Source organism: Dama dama, chromosome 3 (genome assembly GCF_033118175.1).
Source record: "Dama dama isolate Ldn47 chromosome 3, ASM3311817v1, whole genome shotgun sequence".
NCBI classification, from domain to species: Eukaryota; Metazoa; Chordata; class Mammalia; order Artiodactyla; family Cervidae; genus Dama; species Dama dama.
This window is the reverse complement of record NC_083683.1, coordinates 19,319,633-19,340,611: the sequence shown is the minus strand read 5'-3', so window position 1 is coordinate 19,340,611 and position 20,979 is coordinate 19,319,633. Positions and strand designations below refer to the sequence as shown.

At 40.3% G+C, this 20,979-nt stretch overlaps 1 protein-coding gene across 1 annotated transcript in view; it reads right to left on the bottom strand.

Moving 5' to 3' along the window:
* The window catches only part of LGR5 (leucine rich repeat containing G protein-coupled receptor 5), a 126,166-nt gene that overhangs the window by 62,608 nt on the left and 42,579 nt on the right, over positions 1-20,979 (bottom strand). Inside the window, exon 2 of the mRNA XM_061121889.1 lies at positions 7,470-7,541. Coding sequence (XP_060977872.1) covers positions 7,470-7,541 — 72 coding nt within the window. The remainder of the gene's footprint in view (positions 1-7,469; positions 7,542-20,979) is intronic.

Here is a 20,979-nt window from a genome sequence, read left to right as displayed (position 1 = left end):
AGTAAGAACCTAAAGTAGGTGGTGATGAAACAGAGTGAACAAATGAGAAAGACAACATGGAATTATGAACTTCAGGACTTGGAAACTGACGGATACAGGAGGTGAGAAAGAATGACAGGTGCAAAGCAGTGACGGACACACTGATCACAACTTTGGACAATAAGATGCTGATGGCGAGAAGGAAAGGCAGAAAAACAGCTGGTTGTGGGGGGTGGTGTGTGTGTGTGCATGAATGAATCTGGTTCTACACTTGCTGAGCTTTAAGGTATTGGCAGGGCAGGTGGAGGTCTCACTTGGGAAGTGGAGGATTCTCAAAGTGTGGTCCCTAGATTCACAGTATCGGTATCGCCTGGGAATTTGTTATAAATGCAAATTCTTGACATCTTCCCCTTCTATCTTCATCCTTCTGAAGAAACTATGGTGGGGCCCAGCAATGTCTGCTCTCACCAGCACTGTAGGCAATTCTGATGTCACCGCTGGCCTAGAGTAGCAGTCCTTAAACTTCCTCATGCTTCAGAATCACCCAGTGAGCTTGTTAAAGGCACGGTCCTGAGTTCAGAGCTCCTGGTTCACTAGGTTGGGGCGGGCCACACAGGTTGGGGTTTGCATTGCTCACAAGCTCACATATGGTGCCAGTGCTGCTGGTATAGGGACCACACTTTGAGAACCACTCAAAGACAAAAGAGATCTGAACTAGAAACACGGATTTGGGTATCAACTACATAATGGAGGTAGTCCAAATCTTGGGTTTCTTTCTCAGACAACTGCAGCTATCTCCAAATGAGTCTGCAGCCTTCTAACAGGTTTCTCTGCTTCTGTAATTCCTCAATGTATTTTGCATACAGAAATCAGAGACATTGTTATTAATCTTAAACCCTATCTGCACACAATCCTCCACAGACTTCCCATTGCTCTTATTTGAATTCTATACATAGCCTGATTGGTCCTGCATGGTCTGGCCTCTGTCTTCCTCTTCAACCTCATCCCCTGTCACCTCCCCTCTGTCTCATTCTATTCTGGCCACACTGATCTTTCAGATCCACAAACACGTCACAGTCTTTCCTACCTCAGGGCCTCTGTTCACCCTATTCTCCTACTAGAAATATTCTGTCCCAGGTCCTCAGACCACTGACTCACCGGAACCCTCCTGATCTCAGTTCAGATGTCACTTTCTTTGAGACACTTTCCTCCTTTGTCATCCCTTGTTATTTACTCTCCACATAGTTAACCGTGTTCTGTTCTTTATCTCTCCTGTCACAATCTGCAAGTGTCATATGTACTTGTTTGCTTGCTTATTATTTACCTCCCCCTCTAGATTATAAGCTCCCCTGGGTGAGGACTTGCTGACTACATGAAATGTAGCAAATCATATTCAGTCTTAGGTTCCCATTGGCTCAATAAACACACGTTGACTGGATGAAGAAAACTGAGAAAGGAAGCAACAAAAATAAGTGCAGAAATCTAGAGAATGTCTATATTTCACAGGCATTGTGGGTGGAGGAGAAAAGAAGGCTACGGAAAAAAAGAAAAGGAAGCAGAGAGGTAGACACTTGAAGAACAGTGCCGTAGAACTAAAGAACACACAATGATGAACAATACAATAATTGAAGTCAAAAATACACTAGAAGGAATCAATAATAGAATAACTGAGGCAGAAGATCAAATGAGTGAGCTGGAAGAGAGAATGGTGGAAATAACTGCCAAGAAGTAGAATAAAAACAAAAGAATGAAAAGAATTGAGGACAGTCTCAGAGGCCTCTGGGACAACATTAGATGCACTAATCTTCAAATTATAGGGGTTCCAGAAGACCAGAAAGAGAAAGAGTCCAAAAAAAATATTTGAAGAGATTATAGGTGAAAACCTCCCTAATATGGGAAGGGAACAGTGTCCTAATTGCCAAAACAATGGTCTATATACATACACACACATATATATTTACACACGGACAGACATCTAAGTGTCTATACTGATCTATATGAATAGACGTTTGGAAGAGAATAAAATAATGCTAGACAAAAAAAGAGATTCAAAGAAGCAGCACTTGTTTTTTCTTTCATTAGTTATATTTTAAAATCTTAAAATTTTTTAATATAATTGTTAAAGATAAAGGTAAAAAGGCAGTATGTGTAATCAATTTCTATGAAGAGGAGAGATGGAACACTATGATAAGGCTAAGAGTCAGGAAGATTATTTATAGGCAAGGTGGTGTTTTCACTTTACTAACACAGTTCAATAGGTGAATTAGAGTTTACCCAAATTCTCTCATCAAACATTCATTTGCTCCTCAAACAAATATCTCAAAAAGCAGGCAGGACAGCTTTCACTATTTTCAGCAACGTGATGATAACAAGTAGAAATAACAAGCATAGACTGTGCTTTCAGGAAGTTTGGTGGTATTTCTCATTACTAATTTCATCTGAAATAATGGATATCTACTATTTATATGGAGCTTCTTCAAGGCCAACCATAATATGAGCAAACAGTTCCAGGGAACAATAGTAACTTAAAAACAAACATCCCTAGAGTATCTCAGGTTTCTTTCCTAAATTGAGTATTTGATTCCAATAGTATTCAAATCTGGGAAGATTTTAAATAGCACTTGGAAACAAAGGCCTTTAACTTAGACTCTTTAAAATGGTAACAATTCATTTTTCCTTCTGCTTTAATCAAGCTACTGATCTAAGTTAGAAGGAAGGTGTACATGTCAGCATTAGGCACAATCTGTTAGTTTCTAAAATCTGAACCACACTTTGGTGGACCAAATGCAGGATCTATTATTTGTCCAAAGAGCAAGGAACAGAACTGGGAGAGAGACATCGGAGAGAAATGTAATTATTGCTCAGGATGTTCAAATTTGGCAAAAAACTATCTGTTTTGATTGTCTACATCCATTAAACCTCATAGTTAGAAAGTGTTTCCTTCACAAATCCTGAATCCCTGGGATTACTGCAAAATCAAGCTCATGAAATAGGAAAGAAGGGAGGGAGAATTTTCTTAAAAGTGTTTTCATTTCAGGAACATAACTCAGTACGTAATTTATAGTTTACCACAGTTCCTTCATCATCGTTTCATTTGGTCCTCAGAATCTCAACATACAGGCAAAGGCTGCTCTCACTGTACTTTCCTGAGGCCCAGGAGGTCAGGAGGGGTGTCAGGTAGTAAGGGGCAAAGTCAGGACGCGTGTCCGGGGCTTGCTTCTCCCTCTAGGTTCTGTCTTCTCCTCTCAACACAGCATGGGCTGGCCACACACAGATTTTTTTTTTTTTTTTTAAGAAAAAGGCTCTCTTTCTTCCTTGTGCTATCATGTTGCAATAGCAGGGCATTTGGCCTTGCATGTCTAGTGACCTTGCAGATTCATAAAACATAAATAATGAATAATAAACAAGACTTAAATGTACCAACGCATGAGCCTGTGACACAGGTAGTAAGTGTTCCAGAATGTCAGGTGGAAGAGAAAGAGAGTCGTGATGACGTTAATTCCTCTTAAATGTTTGCTCCACATAGTCACTTTCTCCAGAGTTACAATACTTCAAAAATATGTTAGTGATACCTCTGGAGTTTTATTGATTCTTAGAGGATTTTAAAATATGGCACCAGTGGTAGATGAGAGATAAACCATGACTGTCTACACAGTTTATAACATAGTTAGATGGATTATATCAGGGAGATAATAATTAGGCAGTTAGAGCTAAGGGCAAGGGTGGTAACTTCACTATCAATAGTGAAATAATAAATAGTGAAATAGTAAAATAATTTGAGTTTTGTAGTGGGAATTTTATTCATGTTATTATTTAATTTATTTATTATATTGGGGCTTCCCTGATGGCTCAGATGGTAGAGAATCTACCTGCAATGCAGGAGACCTGGGTTTGATCCCTGGGTTGGGAAGATCCCCTGGAGAAGGAAATAGCAATCCACTCCAGTATTCTTGCCTGAAAATCCCATGAAGAGAGGAGCCTGGTGGGCTACAGTCCATGGGGTCACAAAGAATTGGATACAACTGCATGACTAACACTTTCTTTATATTATTAATATAATATTCTCAATTATTAACTTAGAATATCAGTAGCAGTTTTGAATGAATGTATAAAGAATAAAGCATAGAGATGAACTGAGTAAATTGAATGAAAGAATACTTTCAGAACAGCTTAACATTTTAACAGTTTGACACAACAAAAGATACACACACACACACAACCACAATGACAGATGCCTAAATGACACTTAGGTATCTAAATGACATTTGGGTATCTAGCTGTGTGGATGGTAATTTATTAGTTCAAGCAGAATACTATATAAAACATGCTGCTTAAATATATGTATGCATATAAAAAACAATAACTAAGGTTTTGTTCCTGTTGAGTAATGTGAAATTGGTGAAATTCTGCTCCTGAAATACTTTTTTCAAAGCCAGTATTTGAGGATATTGAATGAATAACCTGAATATCCAATCTCTCCCTGCTGGAGAGGCAGATCTTACTTGCTTTCTGTCTCATTCTTTCTTTTTCATGCCCTCACATATACCCAGACACAAACAGATGAACACACCTATCATTATGAAACTCAGTTTAACAACAGTTTAAAGTGTTCAGCTGTTTAAGCCACTGTACTAAGTACTATCAGGGAAAGGAAACACACAGATGAATCACACACAATTCCAAAGCCTTCTGCTTTCCTACTATGGCTTTGAAAGTGAGTTTGAATCTTAGTTCTGATACTTACATACTCCATTTTCTTGGGTAAGTTCCTGTTTTCTCTGTACTTTAAAAAAAAATCTTGAACTGAGAACAGTAATGATATCTACTTTTACAGGGTTGTTAAAAGAGCTCAGTGGGATGACGTGTAAAAGATTTTGATCAGTGTCTGTCACAGAGTAAGCTATTATTGTTGTCATTATGTTATTATATAAAAGATATTACACTCCACAAGAGAATATATACTTAACCACAGCTAAGTCTAATAGAAATAATTAGCACATGACAAAAGCATAATCAAAATGCTCTGCTCCATGGGTGTGTGTGTGTGTGTGTGTGTGTGTAAACCCACAGTACCCTCAAGTTAGCCTTGGGAGGAAAGGAATAAACCAAGCAGAGTTAATCATTTTTCCAGGTTCTGTAAATACTATCCGCTTTTGCTACTAAATGAATAATGATATCTTCAAAACATCATTTAACTGGAGCATGGAATTATATATGGGAAACTGATCTTGCTTTTAAATTCAGCAAGCTGGCCAGCTCAGCAAAGAGAATTTCAGAACAGGAGAAAATGGGATGAATAGTCTTTGAAGGAGCTCCTCTACTTCTGAAATTCTATGATTCCATAATCAAGATACTTGATGGAGTTTCCAGAGACATAAAAAAAGACAATTCGGAAAAACAGCCTTTTCAAATTGTAGTTCCTTTTCCCTTTTACCATACCCCCCCATTTTTTTCTCGACTATCTTTTGAAGAACTGGTCTTAGATGAGAAATAACGTTTACCACATTAAGAAAGGGGGCTTCCCTGGTGGCTCAGCAGTAAAGAATCTGCCTGCAATGCAGGAGACGTGGATTGGATCCCCAAGTCAGGAAGATCCCCTGGAGAAGGACACGGCAAGCCACTCCAGTATCTTGCCTGGAGAATCCCACGGACAGAGGAGCCTGGCGGGCTAAGTCCACAGGGTTGCAAAGAGTCGGACACAATGGAAGCAACCGAGCATGCAGCATGCATGAAGAAAGAGGACTTATTCTAAGTGAGCTGGCTCATCAAGGGAAGGACTCTACCAAGTTCTCGGGGAAGTGGATTATTTACTGATTTGGCTTGTGGTCTAAAGTTGAGGTGTGTGCTGAGGGAGAATGGAAGCCTTTTGCCATTGCATACTATAAAGCAATTAAAGAGAAAAGCACTGGGAATGCATATTTTAGAAATATGGGGATAAACAAGACTAAGTATTGCATGTAAATTAGGGTGATGGAGAGCAGATGAAAAGAATGTAAATAAGAAAAAAAGGCTGATGTTTGAAATTTACTAAAACTCTAAAAATAATGGCTAATGTCAACTAAATCTGTTACTTTTTTCTAAGGTGGTGAACAAGCAGCTCCTTTTACACGTTTTGCTTTCTCATTAGTTCATTCATTCATCAAAAATGTATTGATTATTCGTTACATACCAGCAAACAAAGAGTAGGACAGATGTGGTCCCAGTCCTGATGAGCGTTAATTTTTTAGTAACAGAAATGGCCAGAGAGAAAATAGAAGCGGAAAAAGAAGAGCCTGGACAACCCAAAGTGAAAATCCATTTTCTGAATAATAAAAACTTGCTGTATAATCTAATAATCTAAGCGTCCCCACCATACCCCTCAATAACAATCAGGGCACATTCAGTTGATTTCAGTAGTAAAACAATAGCATTTGTGAAAAAAGGTAATGCCATCAAAAATACATACAGATCCAGCTCTAAAGGGGAGAAATCCGAGAATACTATCCTCTTGGAAAAATATGATCGATGTACTGTAATCTAGTTGTGATGGATGGTTCTTCAACCTCCCAAGGTGGATGGTGTGGTGCATCAACAATTTAAATTACTCCTCAAATTGGACCCTGACTAGGAATTATAAAGGAAGTATTTTCAAAAGAGGCCACTGCCTAAACAATTCCTTTAATCAACAGTCAGAGGATTTATTTAGCTGATGGTGCCAAACTTTCTTCATGAAGACTACAATGGTACATCCCCCTAGTTCCTGCCCCTCAAAAGGGTAAGAGGATCAAAAGAATTTTTAAATGCAGATTTTGGTTTATAGAGTTCTTTTTCATCTTCTGGAAAGTGATTACCAGACTTAATCAAGATTCCTCTGTGTATCATTAGCTAATTTTAGCTCTCTCCTTTTTTTTTTGTTTAAAAAAAAAAGAATTTTATTATTTTTTTACAATGAGTTTGGGAAAGACCACTTTTAAGTCCTCTGTGAATTTCATGTTTTTCTGTTCAAGCCTTCAGGGAAGCTAAATTTAAAAGTAGAAAAACAGTAATTAAAAGTGATTAGAACAAGAAGTTTTGGTGCTATGAGATGAGGACTCAATTCTCCCTGTCATAAGCTGAACCAAGAGGCAGGTTTTGGTTTTGATTATAGCTTCACTTGCTATTTTAATAAACATGAACCAGTATTCAAACTTTTAATATCCTGCTGCTTAACTATTTCCAAAGAGCCATCCAGCTCTTTTAAACAGCCTTTGTTTTAGAATTTTAATTTGTCTGGCTCAGTGTCACCTTAGAAAGCTGTAGCCTTATGGTAAACTCCTTTATAAGTTGATTTCCAGAATCCTAAGCGATTCTTTCTTTTCCCCTCCCAACTAAGTGTTTCCTCATGGGCCAAAATCGGTGGTGCTGACAGCTTGCTTGCTTTGTTTTATCTGGTTCCCAGAGTAAATATGAGAGACAAATATGAGAACATGTCCAGCGTTGACTGGACGCACCACAATTCTGGTGATACTTACAGCTCCTCCAGGAAGCGAAGACTGTGGAGGGGACTCGCGGGCAGCTGACTGATGTTGTTCATACTGAGGTCCCTGAGGGGAAAAGAGGCAGCATGTGAGGAGCTGCGTTCGCCACCACAGGGAAATCCAGCTGTTCAATTCACACATTTTCAAGCAAGACAGCCAAAGGAACTCGTTCTTCTGCTTGACAAATGAATTGCTCTTTTGCATCTTAAATAGATTCCTTCCTCCCACATCCCCTCACCATCATGGACCTTCAAATCAGAGACCCTAGGAGGAGCTTATATGGAATTCAACACGATTTAGACCATTTGTGGGCATGGTTGTAATTCTTTACATTTAAAATGACCCGAGGAGCACAGAAGAGGGAGCAGACATAACTCAACCCTAGATGTAACTCAATGTCGGGTCCTGCTTTAAATTTTGTGACAAAGAAAAATGTCTTCACCATGCAACTTTGAAAGTCCTGTTTCTCTGGGACTATAAGCACCTTTTAAAAACAAATGCTTTGATTCAAAGAAGCTTAAAACAAAACAAAACAAGACAAAAAGCCTATCCCCTCCTTCGAACGTGTTCCTTTTGCAGGTTCTCAGATTGCATTAAATAAGTGAAATGAACCATAAAACAAGGGTGTAATGCGATCCTGCTCTGCAGCACACTTCCTGCTGGGTCTGCACAGTAGTTCCTGGCACAGGAAGCAAGAAGCCACTTTGGGCGGAACTCAGTCAATTTTTGTTTTAAGTGAAACTCCGTGTAATTAGACTTTATTCCATTTTTACTTTGCTATTTTTTTACTGTCTTTCACAGAATCCCACAGCATCACTGGCATATGCCATCTGCATCTCAGAGGCCAAAAGATCAACTGCTAGACAGAGTCTACTCAAGACCAGCTAAGACTACAAAACAGTCAGCGGAAGGTGGACTTAAACAATGACTTGCTCTAAAGAACAGACTTTTGGACTCAGTGGGAGAAGGTGAGGGTAGGACGATTTGAGAGAGGCTCACTGAAACATATACAGTACCACATATAAAATCGGTAGCCAGTGGGAGTTTGATGTAGGATGCAGGGCACCCAAAGCCGGTGCTCTGACAGCCTGGGGAGAGGGCGGGGAGAGAGGTGGGGCGTTCAGGATGGAGCGGACACTGTATACCTACGGCGTCATACTGATGAGTGCCAAGAACCACACAGTATGGTGGAGTGATTATCCTCCAATTAAAAAAAATATATAAATTGAATTAAAAAAAATGACTTATTCAAACCTGATTCAGAACTAACACCGTTATCGTCTCGGAGCAGGTCTACAGACCTAAAGTTTATCTTGAGATAAAAATAAAGAGCTTCTTTTTATTATTTAAAAAATTGTTTCATTGACATATAACATTGTATTCATTTTAGTGTACAACATCATGATATATGCATATATTGTGAAATGATTACCACAGTAAGTTAGTGGACATTTATCACCACAGTTACAAAAATTTTTTTCTTGTGGTGAGAATTTTTCAGGTGTATTCTCTTAGCAACTTTCAAATATTTGTTATACAAGTATTACAGCTGCAGCCACTATGCTGTACATTCTATCCCCAGGACTTATTTCTCTCATAACTGGAAATTTGTATCTTTTGACCACTTATGCCAATTTCACCCAGGAGCTTTTAAAAAAATCTGAATTATTTTTGTTACCGAAGAGACCACACCCATTGCACCTAACCAGCAGGTTTCAGTATTGATAGCTTGATGCCTTTATCAAATATTAACTTTTAATCAGGGATGCCAAGAATTAAAGGATCATTCAATCTGTGCCTTTAAAGAGTCATGAGTATATACGGGGAATGTAAAATATTTTGCTAAATGTTTCAGAATATGGCAAAACCCCCAGAATTATTAATTTTAATATGCTAATAACGATGCAGTAGCCAAGTAAGACGCTATATTCTCAAGCAAAACTGAACAATGCTAAAAATATAGACTAAAAATTTATGTTGCCCCTATACTCAGAATCTGAATATTTTTCCTGACATTGTTTAGATAAGAGAGGCAAACAACTGATTAGCAATTTTAGTTCCCAGTGCAGATATTTCTCTGAAGTAGCAAGGTTGTTGAGTTCACTGAACAGGCATGTATTAACCTAACCAATACAGTTTCTGAATTCCTTACAATGGACTCTATAATCTCTGCAAAGACTTGCTAGTTCTCAGGGATATTCACTTACTTTTAGCTGACATCCCACTTATTTCCTAAAAGGATTGGGTGATTTGCTTTGCGAGCATGTTTATTAGTAACTTAGCTCCAACCAGTCTCCAGAAGCTGGTGTGGATGGCAGTGACATTGCTCTCCTTTCGTATTTCCTTGTGTGATGTGCAGATCGGTTAGGGACAAACGTCGACCCTGTCTATGTGCAGGAAGCTCTAACTAGAACAAGGACATTTACACATTAAGGAGATTCGTCAGCACTCCATATTATTTTACTATGTATTGCCCTATTTCAGGCGCCTGAAAGTGAAGCTTGTATCAGTGTTCATGCTCAGGGTTCCTCCCGGGGCAGTTTTCATGGCGGAGCGGCAGAGAGCAGGCTTAGTTAGAGGACAGGTTCTCGGGTTGCATCCTGCCTTCCCTGCGCGCTAGCTGCACGGTCTTGAGGAAATGAACCTCCCTGAGTAGGCTTCCTCGTATTTAAACCAGGGTGCCCCCACACTGCTCCCCAGGTGTCTCAGTGGTAAAGAATACCCCTGCCAACGCCTGAGACGTGGGTTCGATCCTTCAGTCAGGAAGATCCCCTGGAAGAGGAAATGGAAACCCACTCTAGTTTTCTTGCCTGGAAAATTCCACAGACAAGAGGAGCCCGGCGGGCTGAGGTCCATGGAGTCGTAAAAGAGAAAGACACGAGTGAGCATGCACTCACGTTCCCCAAGGACAGCTATTTCCAGTCAGGCGGGAGAATGACTGAATTTGCTTCTTGGGAAGGCGAGTACCCCCTCTCCCAACAGGAGCTAATCACTTCTACCTGTTACCTGACATTGTGGTTCAGAAAAGGAGCTCATAACAGTTGGCCCTCCATATCTGTGGGTTTCGCAGGGGCAAATTCGGAGGGCCAACGGTTTTCAGTGGACCAAACCCTTTAAGAGACTCGAGCATCCTCAGATTTTGGTATCTGCAGGGGCTCCTAGGACCAATCCTCTGAGCGTACTGAGCAACCACTGTATTGCTAAAACAACTCTTTACCATGTGTTTTATAATACAGGTTGTTTTCTTTTAAAGAGCCGCTAACAATGCAGATAAACCTATAGTAGAAAAAATAATGATTCAGAGTAAAATGAAATAGGTCTTTAAAATATACATTCAAAGCAGGTAGAGTAAAAATGAGCTTGTCAGCATTCACCTTTTCTGTGTGCAACTTTTGCCTTGATGTTCAAATGTAATACTGGTCTAACTGAGTGCTTCCAAGCTATCCATGGTAAAAGACCAACTTAAAAAAGTTCTAGTTTCCTGTGGATTTATATCTTTAGAAAATATTGTAAAATTAATTACCAGAGAAGTCAAATAGAAACACAAAGACACACAAAATACAAGCCTCAATATTTTGTTATGCGACTTGACAGAGATTATTCAATTACTGTGAGCATTTCTAAACCTTTTCTCTCAAATCCTTATCTGTTGCGGGTTGGTAAAAAAATAACCCTGTTCTGGGTTAGGGTCTTAGACCTGTCCTTTTGGTGAGTAATGCTGTGCTTTCCTTCATGTCAAGAAGGGCATGGCTTAAATGACTTTTAGCCTGTTCAAGTTAGAGTAAAACATAATAGAATGAGAATGTTTGGCTGCTAGAGAGGGTTGGCACTCACCAGGGCGTGGACATCTGTTTGTAAGGGAAGAAAATGACATCCACAGAAGTGATAGTTCTCCAAGTCACATTGCAGAACTTAGTGGGAAAGCCCCTGGGTTGAAGATTAGATCGATACTTGCCCTAGGATTTTTGCTTTTCCTTTCTTCCTACAAACTTTCCACTCTATACAGAAATATCCTCTCTCTTACTCTTAAATTATTTTCAAACTCTTCCTTTTATTTTTCTACAGTATCTAGTTTTTCTGACTCACATGAAATACATACAACCATAGAAGAATAAAGAGTTCTTAAAAGTTTATCTGTGCCCTTTATCTGTGTTTATATCTGTCCCCTTTTAAACTATCATTTAAAAAGCCCCTGTTTTATAGCACATTTGGCCCACAGTTTAGTTTCCTAAAATCAGTGAAGCAATGTAATTCATTTCTTTACTTTTTTTCATCTTTTGCCAAGATGTTGGAGTGAATTTTGAAGAACTGATCACTAGGTAAAAAGATTTCATCAGAAATGGAGGAGTCATTGCCACAAGACAGTCAAATATATTAAACTATTCTGCCCTGTCTCTGACCCAGGTCTTGTCTATGCTGTGTTAATGACCGTATCTAGAAATCTAGAACAGGATTTGCAGAGTTCCATGAGAGTAGCTGACTATATATTGGAATCATCACAGGAGCTTTAAAAAATATGGATGCCTGAATCCTATCCCCTGAGTTTCTGAGTCAGCTGGTCCAGTAGGGGCATTGGGATTTTAAAAAGCTTCTCAGGTTATTTGAATATTCAGTCAAGGCTGTGAACATTGCTTAGGAGTAACTCTTTCTAAATTTCTAGATGGGTACTCTCAGTTCCACAACTTACTCAAAATTTAGTAGGCTTACTGAAGGTACAGTTTCCTCTGGGTAGAGAGTTCCACCTAAGCAGATACTATCTTTCTCTTGAAAATGTCCTTGTTGCTTGCAACTTTATTATTTTTTCTTCATTTGACAAAATATTAATTGAGCATTGGGGCTTCTCAGGTAACATGGTGGTAAAGAATTTGCCTGCTGATTAAGGAGATGCAAGAGACAGATTTGATCCCTGGATCAAGAAGACCCCCTGGAGTAGGAAATGGCAATCCACTCCAGTATTCTTGCCTTGAAAATTCCATGGACAGAGGAACATGGTGGACTACAATCCATGGGGTTGCAAAGAGTCAGACACGACTGAGTGACTTAAACATGCACACAAAATTGAGCAATTACTGTGGTCAGGTCTGGGAATACAGTGGAGAATAAATTCAAGTCTTTCACCTTTTCTGCTGTCTTTAAGTTTGTTGTTCAGTAGCCAGGTTGTGTCCAACTCTCTGCAACCCCATGAACTGCAGCATGCCAGGCTTCCCTGTCCTTCACTCTCTCCCTGAGTTTGCTCAAACTCATTTCCACTAAGTCAATAATGCCATTCAGCCATCTTATCCTCTAGCATCCCCTTCACTTGCCCTCACCCAGCATCAGGGTCTTTTCCAGTGAGTTTGCTGTTTGCATCAGGTGACCAAAGTATTGGAGCTTCAGCTTCAGTCCTTCCAATGAATATTCAGGGTTGATTTCCTTTAGGATGGACTGGTTTGATCTCCTCACAGTCTAAGGGACTCTCAAGAGTCTTCACCAACACCACAGTTCAAAAGCATCAATTCTTCAGCACTCAGTCTTCTTTAAGGTCCAACTCTCACATCCGTATATGACTACTGGAAAAACCACAGCTTTGGCTATATGGACCTTTCTTGGTAAAATGATGTCTCTGCTCTTTAACACGCTGTCTAGGTTTATCACATTTTTTCTTCCAAGGAGCAAATGTCTTTTAATTTCATGACTGCAGTCACCGTCCACAGTGATTTTGGAGCCCAAGAAAAGAAAATATGTCACTGTTTCCCCTTTTTCTTCTATTTGCCATGAAGTGTTGGGACAAGATGCCATGATCTTGGTTTTCTGAATGTTGTGTTTTAAGCCAGTTTTTTCACTCTCCTCTTTCACCTTCATCAAGGGGCTCTTTAGTTCCTCTTCATTCTCTGCCATTAAAATGGTATCATCTGCATATCTGAGGTAAGATATCTAAGGTACTCAAGGTTAATTCTGCTACAAAGCTTGCTTCTGGATCTAGCCTCACTTCTCTCTCTGCTCTATCTTTGGTCAGGTCCCTGATCTGGTGATAACTGTTATGTTCTCCTGTATACTGTGTCTCCTTCTAGGTCATCTACAACAGGGCCAGAGAGGTCACCCACGCCAGGGCCAGAGAGGTCACCCTGAAAAGTCCATCCGATCATGTCACTCCATTCAGCCGCTGCTAACCAATGAGAAAGGCACCCCCTGGGATGATTTGGAGAAGTGTGTCCCCTCCAGGAGGGGAGGGTGGTAAATTAAAGAAAAGATCATTTTCCTCCATCTGAAGTAGCCACAGAGTGGGCTGAGTGGCTTGCAAAGAGAGCTTGGCTTGGAGTTCAACCCCCGTTGGGCAGTCCCTGTGCTGGGCATGACCTGCACAACCATAGCCAGCTTAGACAGCCCTGTCTGAGAACTTGGACTGACTCCAGGCTGCTTAGAGGAGCCAGTGTCCCAACTTTCTTAGGCCTAAAGCGCGTTTCCACCTTGATCTCATGCTACTTTATGTAACATGTGTTCCAGTTACACTGAAATTCTCTCTGTTCCTCTTTGCTTTTGTCTTCGCACATGTGATTCTTTTTCCTTCAAATGCATTACCCTATTTCCAAATAACTACTCTTGTCTTAATAGATGCCTGTGTTTCAGACATAACCTCTTCTCTTTCGAGCTTTGTTGTTCTCTATTTCAACCTCTAGTCCTTTGATACTTCCAAGATCAAAGCCGTGTCTTAGCCTAAGATCACACTTCGATCTCCTGGATCACTATCTCACCATCACTCTCCACTGTCTTTTGTTTCACACTACTGGCAAAACCCCAGCTCTGGGAGAACACCATAATTCATCCTCTCTGCTACTATCTCAGTGCACTGAGAGCTACTAGAAAAGGAAAACTCACAAACGTGCAGATTAGTTACTATAAATTCACGGTCTTTGTGGGCTCTCAACACTGCTGCACAGTCCTGCTATTTGCTATGGCTCAATTTACTCCTGTGGGGACTGCTGCCAACCTTCCCTGCTGGCCTCAAAGCTCCTGATCAACAACCACTCCCATCACGGGCACTGTCCCTCTGACTTCGTGGCAATAACTGGGATTCTTTAGACCCAACATGAAATCGGCCAATTTTTTTGGTTCTCTTTTGTCCCCTGCTTATGATACCCACACTTTTCTCTCACTCATGGATGCCACCCTCCACCCTCAGGAGGCTACAGCACATTATTTCAGAACAGTTCCTTCTATTTCCGGCATTTTCAGCTTCTTTCTCTTCCCTTCCAAAGCATAAACATAGTCAAGTCCTTTCTATGACTAAAACAAACAAGGAAACCCAGATCTTTGGCTCTGCTGCCTTCCTCTACCTGCTACCCAACCTTGCTCATTCCGTTAGGGCTGTTTCTTGTCACTAATTGTAGCCTCTGCCTCCTATTCCCTTTCCCGCTCACCACACACAGGCTTCCATCCTTGCACTCCAGTGAAACTGCCCCCACCACAGAGACAGTGCCCTCCATGCTGTCAAATCTAACGGGCACATGACCGCCTGAACCTCTCCCCTGCACCAGACTCTCTTTCTGGAAGCTCTATATTCTACAGCTTCCAAGGCATCATTCTCTCAGGATTCTGTCCATACTCTCCCAGCTTCCTGCTGCATAGACTCTTTGTGGCATTGTCTTCTATTTACCCCTTAAGTGGCAGGGTTCCCTGGAGCTCTACCCTGGGCCTAGTGTTCTGCACTCCCTACCCTTTCTTCTTGCTGACTGGTATTTACTCTCATCAGTCCTGAATATTCATTGGAAGGACTGATGCTGAAGCTGAAACTCCAATACTTTGGCCACCTTATGCGTAGAACTGATTCACTGGAAAAGACCCTGATGCTGGGAAAGATTGAAGGTGGAATGAGAAGGGGACGACAGAGGATGAGATGGCTGGGTAGCATCACCAACTCGATGGACATGGGTTTGGGTAGATTCCAGGAGTTGGTGATGGACAGGGAGGCCTGGTGTGCTGCAATTCATGGGGTCACAAAGAGTCAGACATGATTGAGCAACTGAACTGAACTGAACTGAACTTACTCTCATGAGTTTAAGTATTACTTAGATGCCCATAACCCTCCAGAGCCATATTCTTCCTCTTCATTTCTTTCCTTCAGAATCATATATCTAATTTCCTTCTGGATATTCCATTTAGCAATGGAATGCACCATGTCTAAAATGGAAATAACTATTTTCTATTCCAAACTCATTTCCCCCACTGTGGGGCCAGTTTCTAGCTAATAGCACCACCATATTCCTGTCAAATAGTCCAAATATTAGACACTATTCAAGCCTTGCCATTTTCTTAATCCTCTCTGCCTATTCCTTTTTCTCTCTTCCAACTCTGCCCTTAGTATCTCAGAGCCAGTCATCTGAAACTGTCTCCTAACTCCAGGAGACTACTTCTAGAAGATTCCTATTTCTTATTCCTTAAGACCCAACCTCCAAATGATACCTAGAGTGAGCTCTCCAAGAATGCAGAATTAGCCACCCTTCTTAAAACTTTTCAATTTCCCTCTCACCTTCCAAATGGTATCCAGTTTTGTAGCACATCTACCCTTTGTTACTTGGGCATATTGATTATAATTTATCCTTCAAGACTCAGGTTGAGTAGATGTCATCTCCTCCAGATCTACCTCAGCTCTGAGATTAGTGTAAGTGATCTGCTCTCTGTCATCCTATATCACCCTCACACATTTAACGACATCATAGTGGAATGCTATGATTACGTGTTGACCTTCTGCAGTAGGCTGTATTCCTCATGATCAGTGGCCATTATTTTTATCACAGTCCTTCTAATGTCTAGCCCAGTCTTTCCATGTAGAAAGCACTCAATGAATGTTGAATTGAACCCTCTTGTATTGCATCTGTCCTATGAGTGAGCAGATGATCTTCACCATCTATTAAAATCAAGTTTCTCATCAAAGGAATACAGATCTCCTAAGTGTGAGCTATGTAATCCTTCTGGTATAAAACACTTTTGGAAACAAAACCCACTTTGTGTTGTGCCCCATCTTCCACAATGATTTTTGCTCATAATTAGGGTTGTGGTTTCCCTTTTCAGTCGGTCCTCTGTGTTTTCTGTCCTAGGGATTCCTCAGAGACGCTCACCCACTGAAGGTCCCCTTCTCTCATGCTCAGGCACCTTTACGCTGATGCCTCTCTTCCCCTCCTCTTTCTCTCCTTCTGCCCGCCCTCTCCCCATGCTTTTCCTCCTCCTTCCTCTTCCCCTCTTCTTCTTCCTTCAACTTTTCCTTTTCTCCTGAAAAATATCTTTCTTATCATTTGTATGGACTCATTGTGGGATGCATGACTATAGCAGGTACCTAGTCCACCATCTTAAAATCCAGCCACACTGTCTCTATTTGAGACCTGATACATGAACCAGTGAACACAGAGGTCATTCCTTGTAGTGTGACTATTAAACAAAGAAGAAAACGACAACACATGGTTCTTTAATCTCTGCCACACTTGAAGACAAGTGTTTTCTTCTTTAGCAGAACCACACAATTCCTATTTCTTCTAATGACAATCATATTAAATTTGTTTTAGGAGATCCAATAACATTTAATTTTTTGCCAGACACCTTTGTGAACAAAGGATCCAGGCTGGAACCATTTTGGCATTTTAAAATTGATCACTTTTTAAATAGGTTTCTAGAGATTAGCCCTCCTGTGAACTTCAAAGAGAAAAGTACAGGCTTGAGTAGCATTTTATGATGGCATGAATAATGTTATGTCCAGATACTTTTCCATATTATTGTCTTTAACTTTAGAACAATGTATCTTTGAAAAATACTTTCTACTGAATTATAACATATATGAGGAAAGGAATAAATCCTAATTGTCCAGCCTACTGAACTTTCACAATGGGAACACACCCTTGTAAACCAGCACAGATTGAGAACTAATACACTGCCACCACCTTAGAGGCTCATGATTCCTTCCACCCACTGCTCCCCCCAAAAGTAACCAACCTGCTAACTTCTAACACTTTATATTAGTTTTCTTGATTTTCATGTTTCTGCAAATGGAATCACAGAGTGCATAGTATTTTTTTAAAGACTTTACATTTTTAGGCTCACAGCAAAATTGAAAGTATAGAGATTCCCTATATCTGTCCCTTCTGCTGACAGATGCATGGCGTCTCCCATCATAACATCCCCCACTGAAGTGGTACATTTGTTACAACTGATGGACCTAATGATGCGCCATAATCACCCAAAGTCTGCAGTTTACATTAGGGCCCGCTCTTGGTGCTTTACATTATATGGGTTTGGACATGAAGCCACCACTATAATATCATGCAGGGTGTTTCCACTGCCCTAAAAATCCTGTGTGCTCTGCCTATTCATCCCTCCATCCCCCAGCAAATACAGATCTTCTTACTGTCTTCATAAGGCTCGCATTTTCCAGAATGTCATAGTTAGAATCACGGGTATGTAGCCTTTTCAGACTGGCTTCTTTTCACTAAGTATTACAGAACATAGCTTTTTGTGTTTTTTTCTAGCATCTTTTACTCACTTATGAAATTTATTCATGTGTTGCATGTAGCAATAGTTTATTCCTTCTCAGTGCAATATAGTGTTTCATTTTATTGTTTTACTACAATTTATCTGCTGAACTACTGACAAACACTTGGGCTCTTTTCAGCTTGTGGCTATTATGAATGATGTTGCTATAAAAAATTCTTAAATATGCCTTTAGTTGAACAGATATGCAAGTGCATATCTGTTTAGTATATATCTAAGAGTGGAATATCTGGGTCTTGGTGTATATGTATGTTCAGCTTTAATAAATCCCGCCAAACTGTTTCCTAAATTGGCTATCTTGATTCATACTCCTCCAGTAGTGTATGAGAATTCTAGTTGTTTCATATCCAATTGTTTCCATTTGTTATTACCAAAATTGGTATTATTTTGCTTTAAATCTTAGTCATTTTGGCTAAATGTATATATGATGGTATTTCATTGTGGTTTTAGTTATCATTTCCTTCATGTTTTAGAGAGTTGAGTATCTTTTCCTGTGACTCCTGACCATCAAGATACTCTTTTTTCATGAGGTACCAGAAAAATATCTTTTTGGACGACATTCAAACTAAAATTAAAACTTACTTGTTGTAACAAGTGAAACTATGCATTGATATGTTAAGGAAAAAAGCTAATAATCTCCTTGCTCCTCTTCTAATAGTATTATTCTTCTGAGGCCTCAAAGTTGTTCTTTGAGATAGTTGATGGTGTAACACTTAGGAGCATCTGTTTTGGAGCTATTCTGCCTTAGTCCTGGCTTTGCTGTTTTTGAACTGAGTAACCCTGAGCAAGTTATCTAATATCTCTGTGCCTCAGTTACCTAATCTGTGAAATGGACCTAATGAAAGTATCTGCTTTATGGAATTTCTGTGAGAAATCATTGAGCTAATATGTGTAAAATATTTAGAACAATACCTGACATGTTACAAGCACCACATATTTGCTATCATTATTACTATAACATAGAATCCTCTTTATGGTTTTACAAATGAAAACTCTCACTTGTTCAGATGTATTAAGAGTTGAGAAATGTTAACTTATTGGTATATAGGATTATCTTGGAAAAAATCTCTTTAAAGTTACTGTTTAGAGACAGTAAGCTTATGTTCTACTGGTCCCTTTGCTTTATTAGCATTAATTCTTTTTTTTTTTTAAGCATTACTTCTTAATAGAAGCTTTGAAAAGATGGAGCCTCAGAGCTCTGTCAGTAGTAAGAGAAGAGATACAGTTTTTTGGCTAGATCACTTACCTAAAAACCTCATGAACTCAGAACATGCCTCCAAATAGAGAATTAAACAAACACAGAACAAAATAAAAACAAATGAACAAAGAAAAAAGTTACCAACAGCAAATCAAAGCTTTTTAACAAGCAGAATCAGAAGCCCATAAAGCTAGTGAATGTTTAGATACTTTTTTTTTCCTCAAAGGAAAAGGTACCAATCAGAAAGAAAATATTCTTCATTTGGACAATCTTGGTTTTTGTTTGTTGGTTCGGTTTGGTTTTGAAGTCCATAGTATCAAATTACCTGGGGGAAGCAGACTCTATGAGGCTGGCAATGATATGGAAAAGCAGATTTAAGAGCTAAAATTACATCATCATTATCATCATCAATCACATTGATCTTTGTTCATTTAATGTAATAGTTCTAGATATTCCAAAAGCTTTCAACCAATTTGGAACCAAATTTTCCCCTTAACCTAGTGAAGAACTTCATATGTTCCATCCTTTAGGGATGGAAAACAGAAAAGTTTAAGAATCTAGCAATACACGATCTCTTCTACGTCTCTCTATTCTCTGTGAACAATTCTAGTCTTGGACTTGTACCTGCACTACAGATGTTTGTTTCTAACAGGTTTATATTTGAACTTCTCCATGTAGTTAATTGGATAGTCACCTAAAACTCAACGTATTGACTCCTTGTTTTCTTTTTCCCAAACTAGCTTTTCCCATTGTGTTTTCTTATCTTTAGCTTTCCCAAGCTAACACTGGCAGTAAGTGGCAGAGCTGGGGTCTAGAACTGGTCCGCCTGACTTCAAAGCATGTGGGGTCAGCCCTGAGCAGCTACACAGGGCACTAGAACCCAAGTTCTAGCTTCTGCTCTTGGCTGTCCCAGCTTCAGTCTCTGTGGTTCAGTCCTGACCCACTCGATTAGGTTTGCATGCTGTGTAGGGGCTTCCCAGGTGGCAGAGGGGTAAAAAATCTGCCTGCCAATGCAAGAGATGCAGGAGACTTGTGTTCAATCCTGAGTTAGGAAGATCCCCTGGAGGAGGAAATGGCAACCCACTACAGTATTTTTGCCTTCCAGGACAGCGTAGGCTGGTGGGTCCATGGGGTTGCAGAGTCCCTCTAAATCCTTCAAACAGTCTATATTCCAGTCACACCAGAGTGCCTTTTATTCTCCCAAGATGTTTTGGGAGAGTAAAAGGATCCCAAGATCCCTGAAGTTTTGCCCTCTAGATTGACACAAGATACATCTCCAGTGAACTTTCTGTTTGGAGGAAACTTGTCCTGTGATTTCCTATGCCCAGGCTTTGTAGGAGTCATGAAGACCAAAGAAAGTGCAAGTCAAGTGCGGGCACAAGGCCCTGTACAGGGGAAGTTGACATCACCCCTCCTAGCCACGTTGGCCTGCCTGTATCCTCCCCATCCTTCCTTCCTAAGTGCCTCTTCCTGCTTCTACTCCCAGCCCCGCTATAGACGCTCCACACGGTGGCAAAATGTAGCTTTTCAAACCAGAAATAGAGAATTCCCTGGGACAGCCTGAAGTTTCCCCAGTGCATTCCAGTTTGCTCGTAGGTTAAATCCAAACCCCTCGCCTGGCTGAAAGACCCCGGGTGGCCTGGCCCCTGCCTCCCCATCCATGCTCAACCTGACTCACCTCATTCACCCGCTTAGCTTTTACGTGTCACGGGGCGGCTCCTCCCGGACCCCAAGTACCCCCCCTACACGGGTCTCTTCCATGTGTTCAGGCCCATGACCCTTATCTGCACC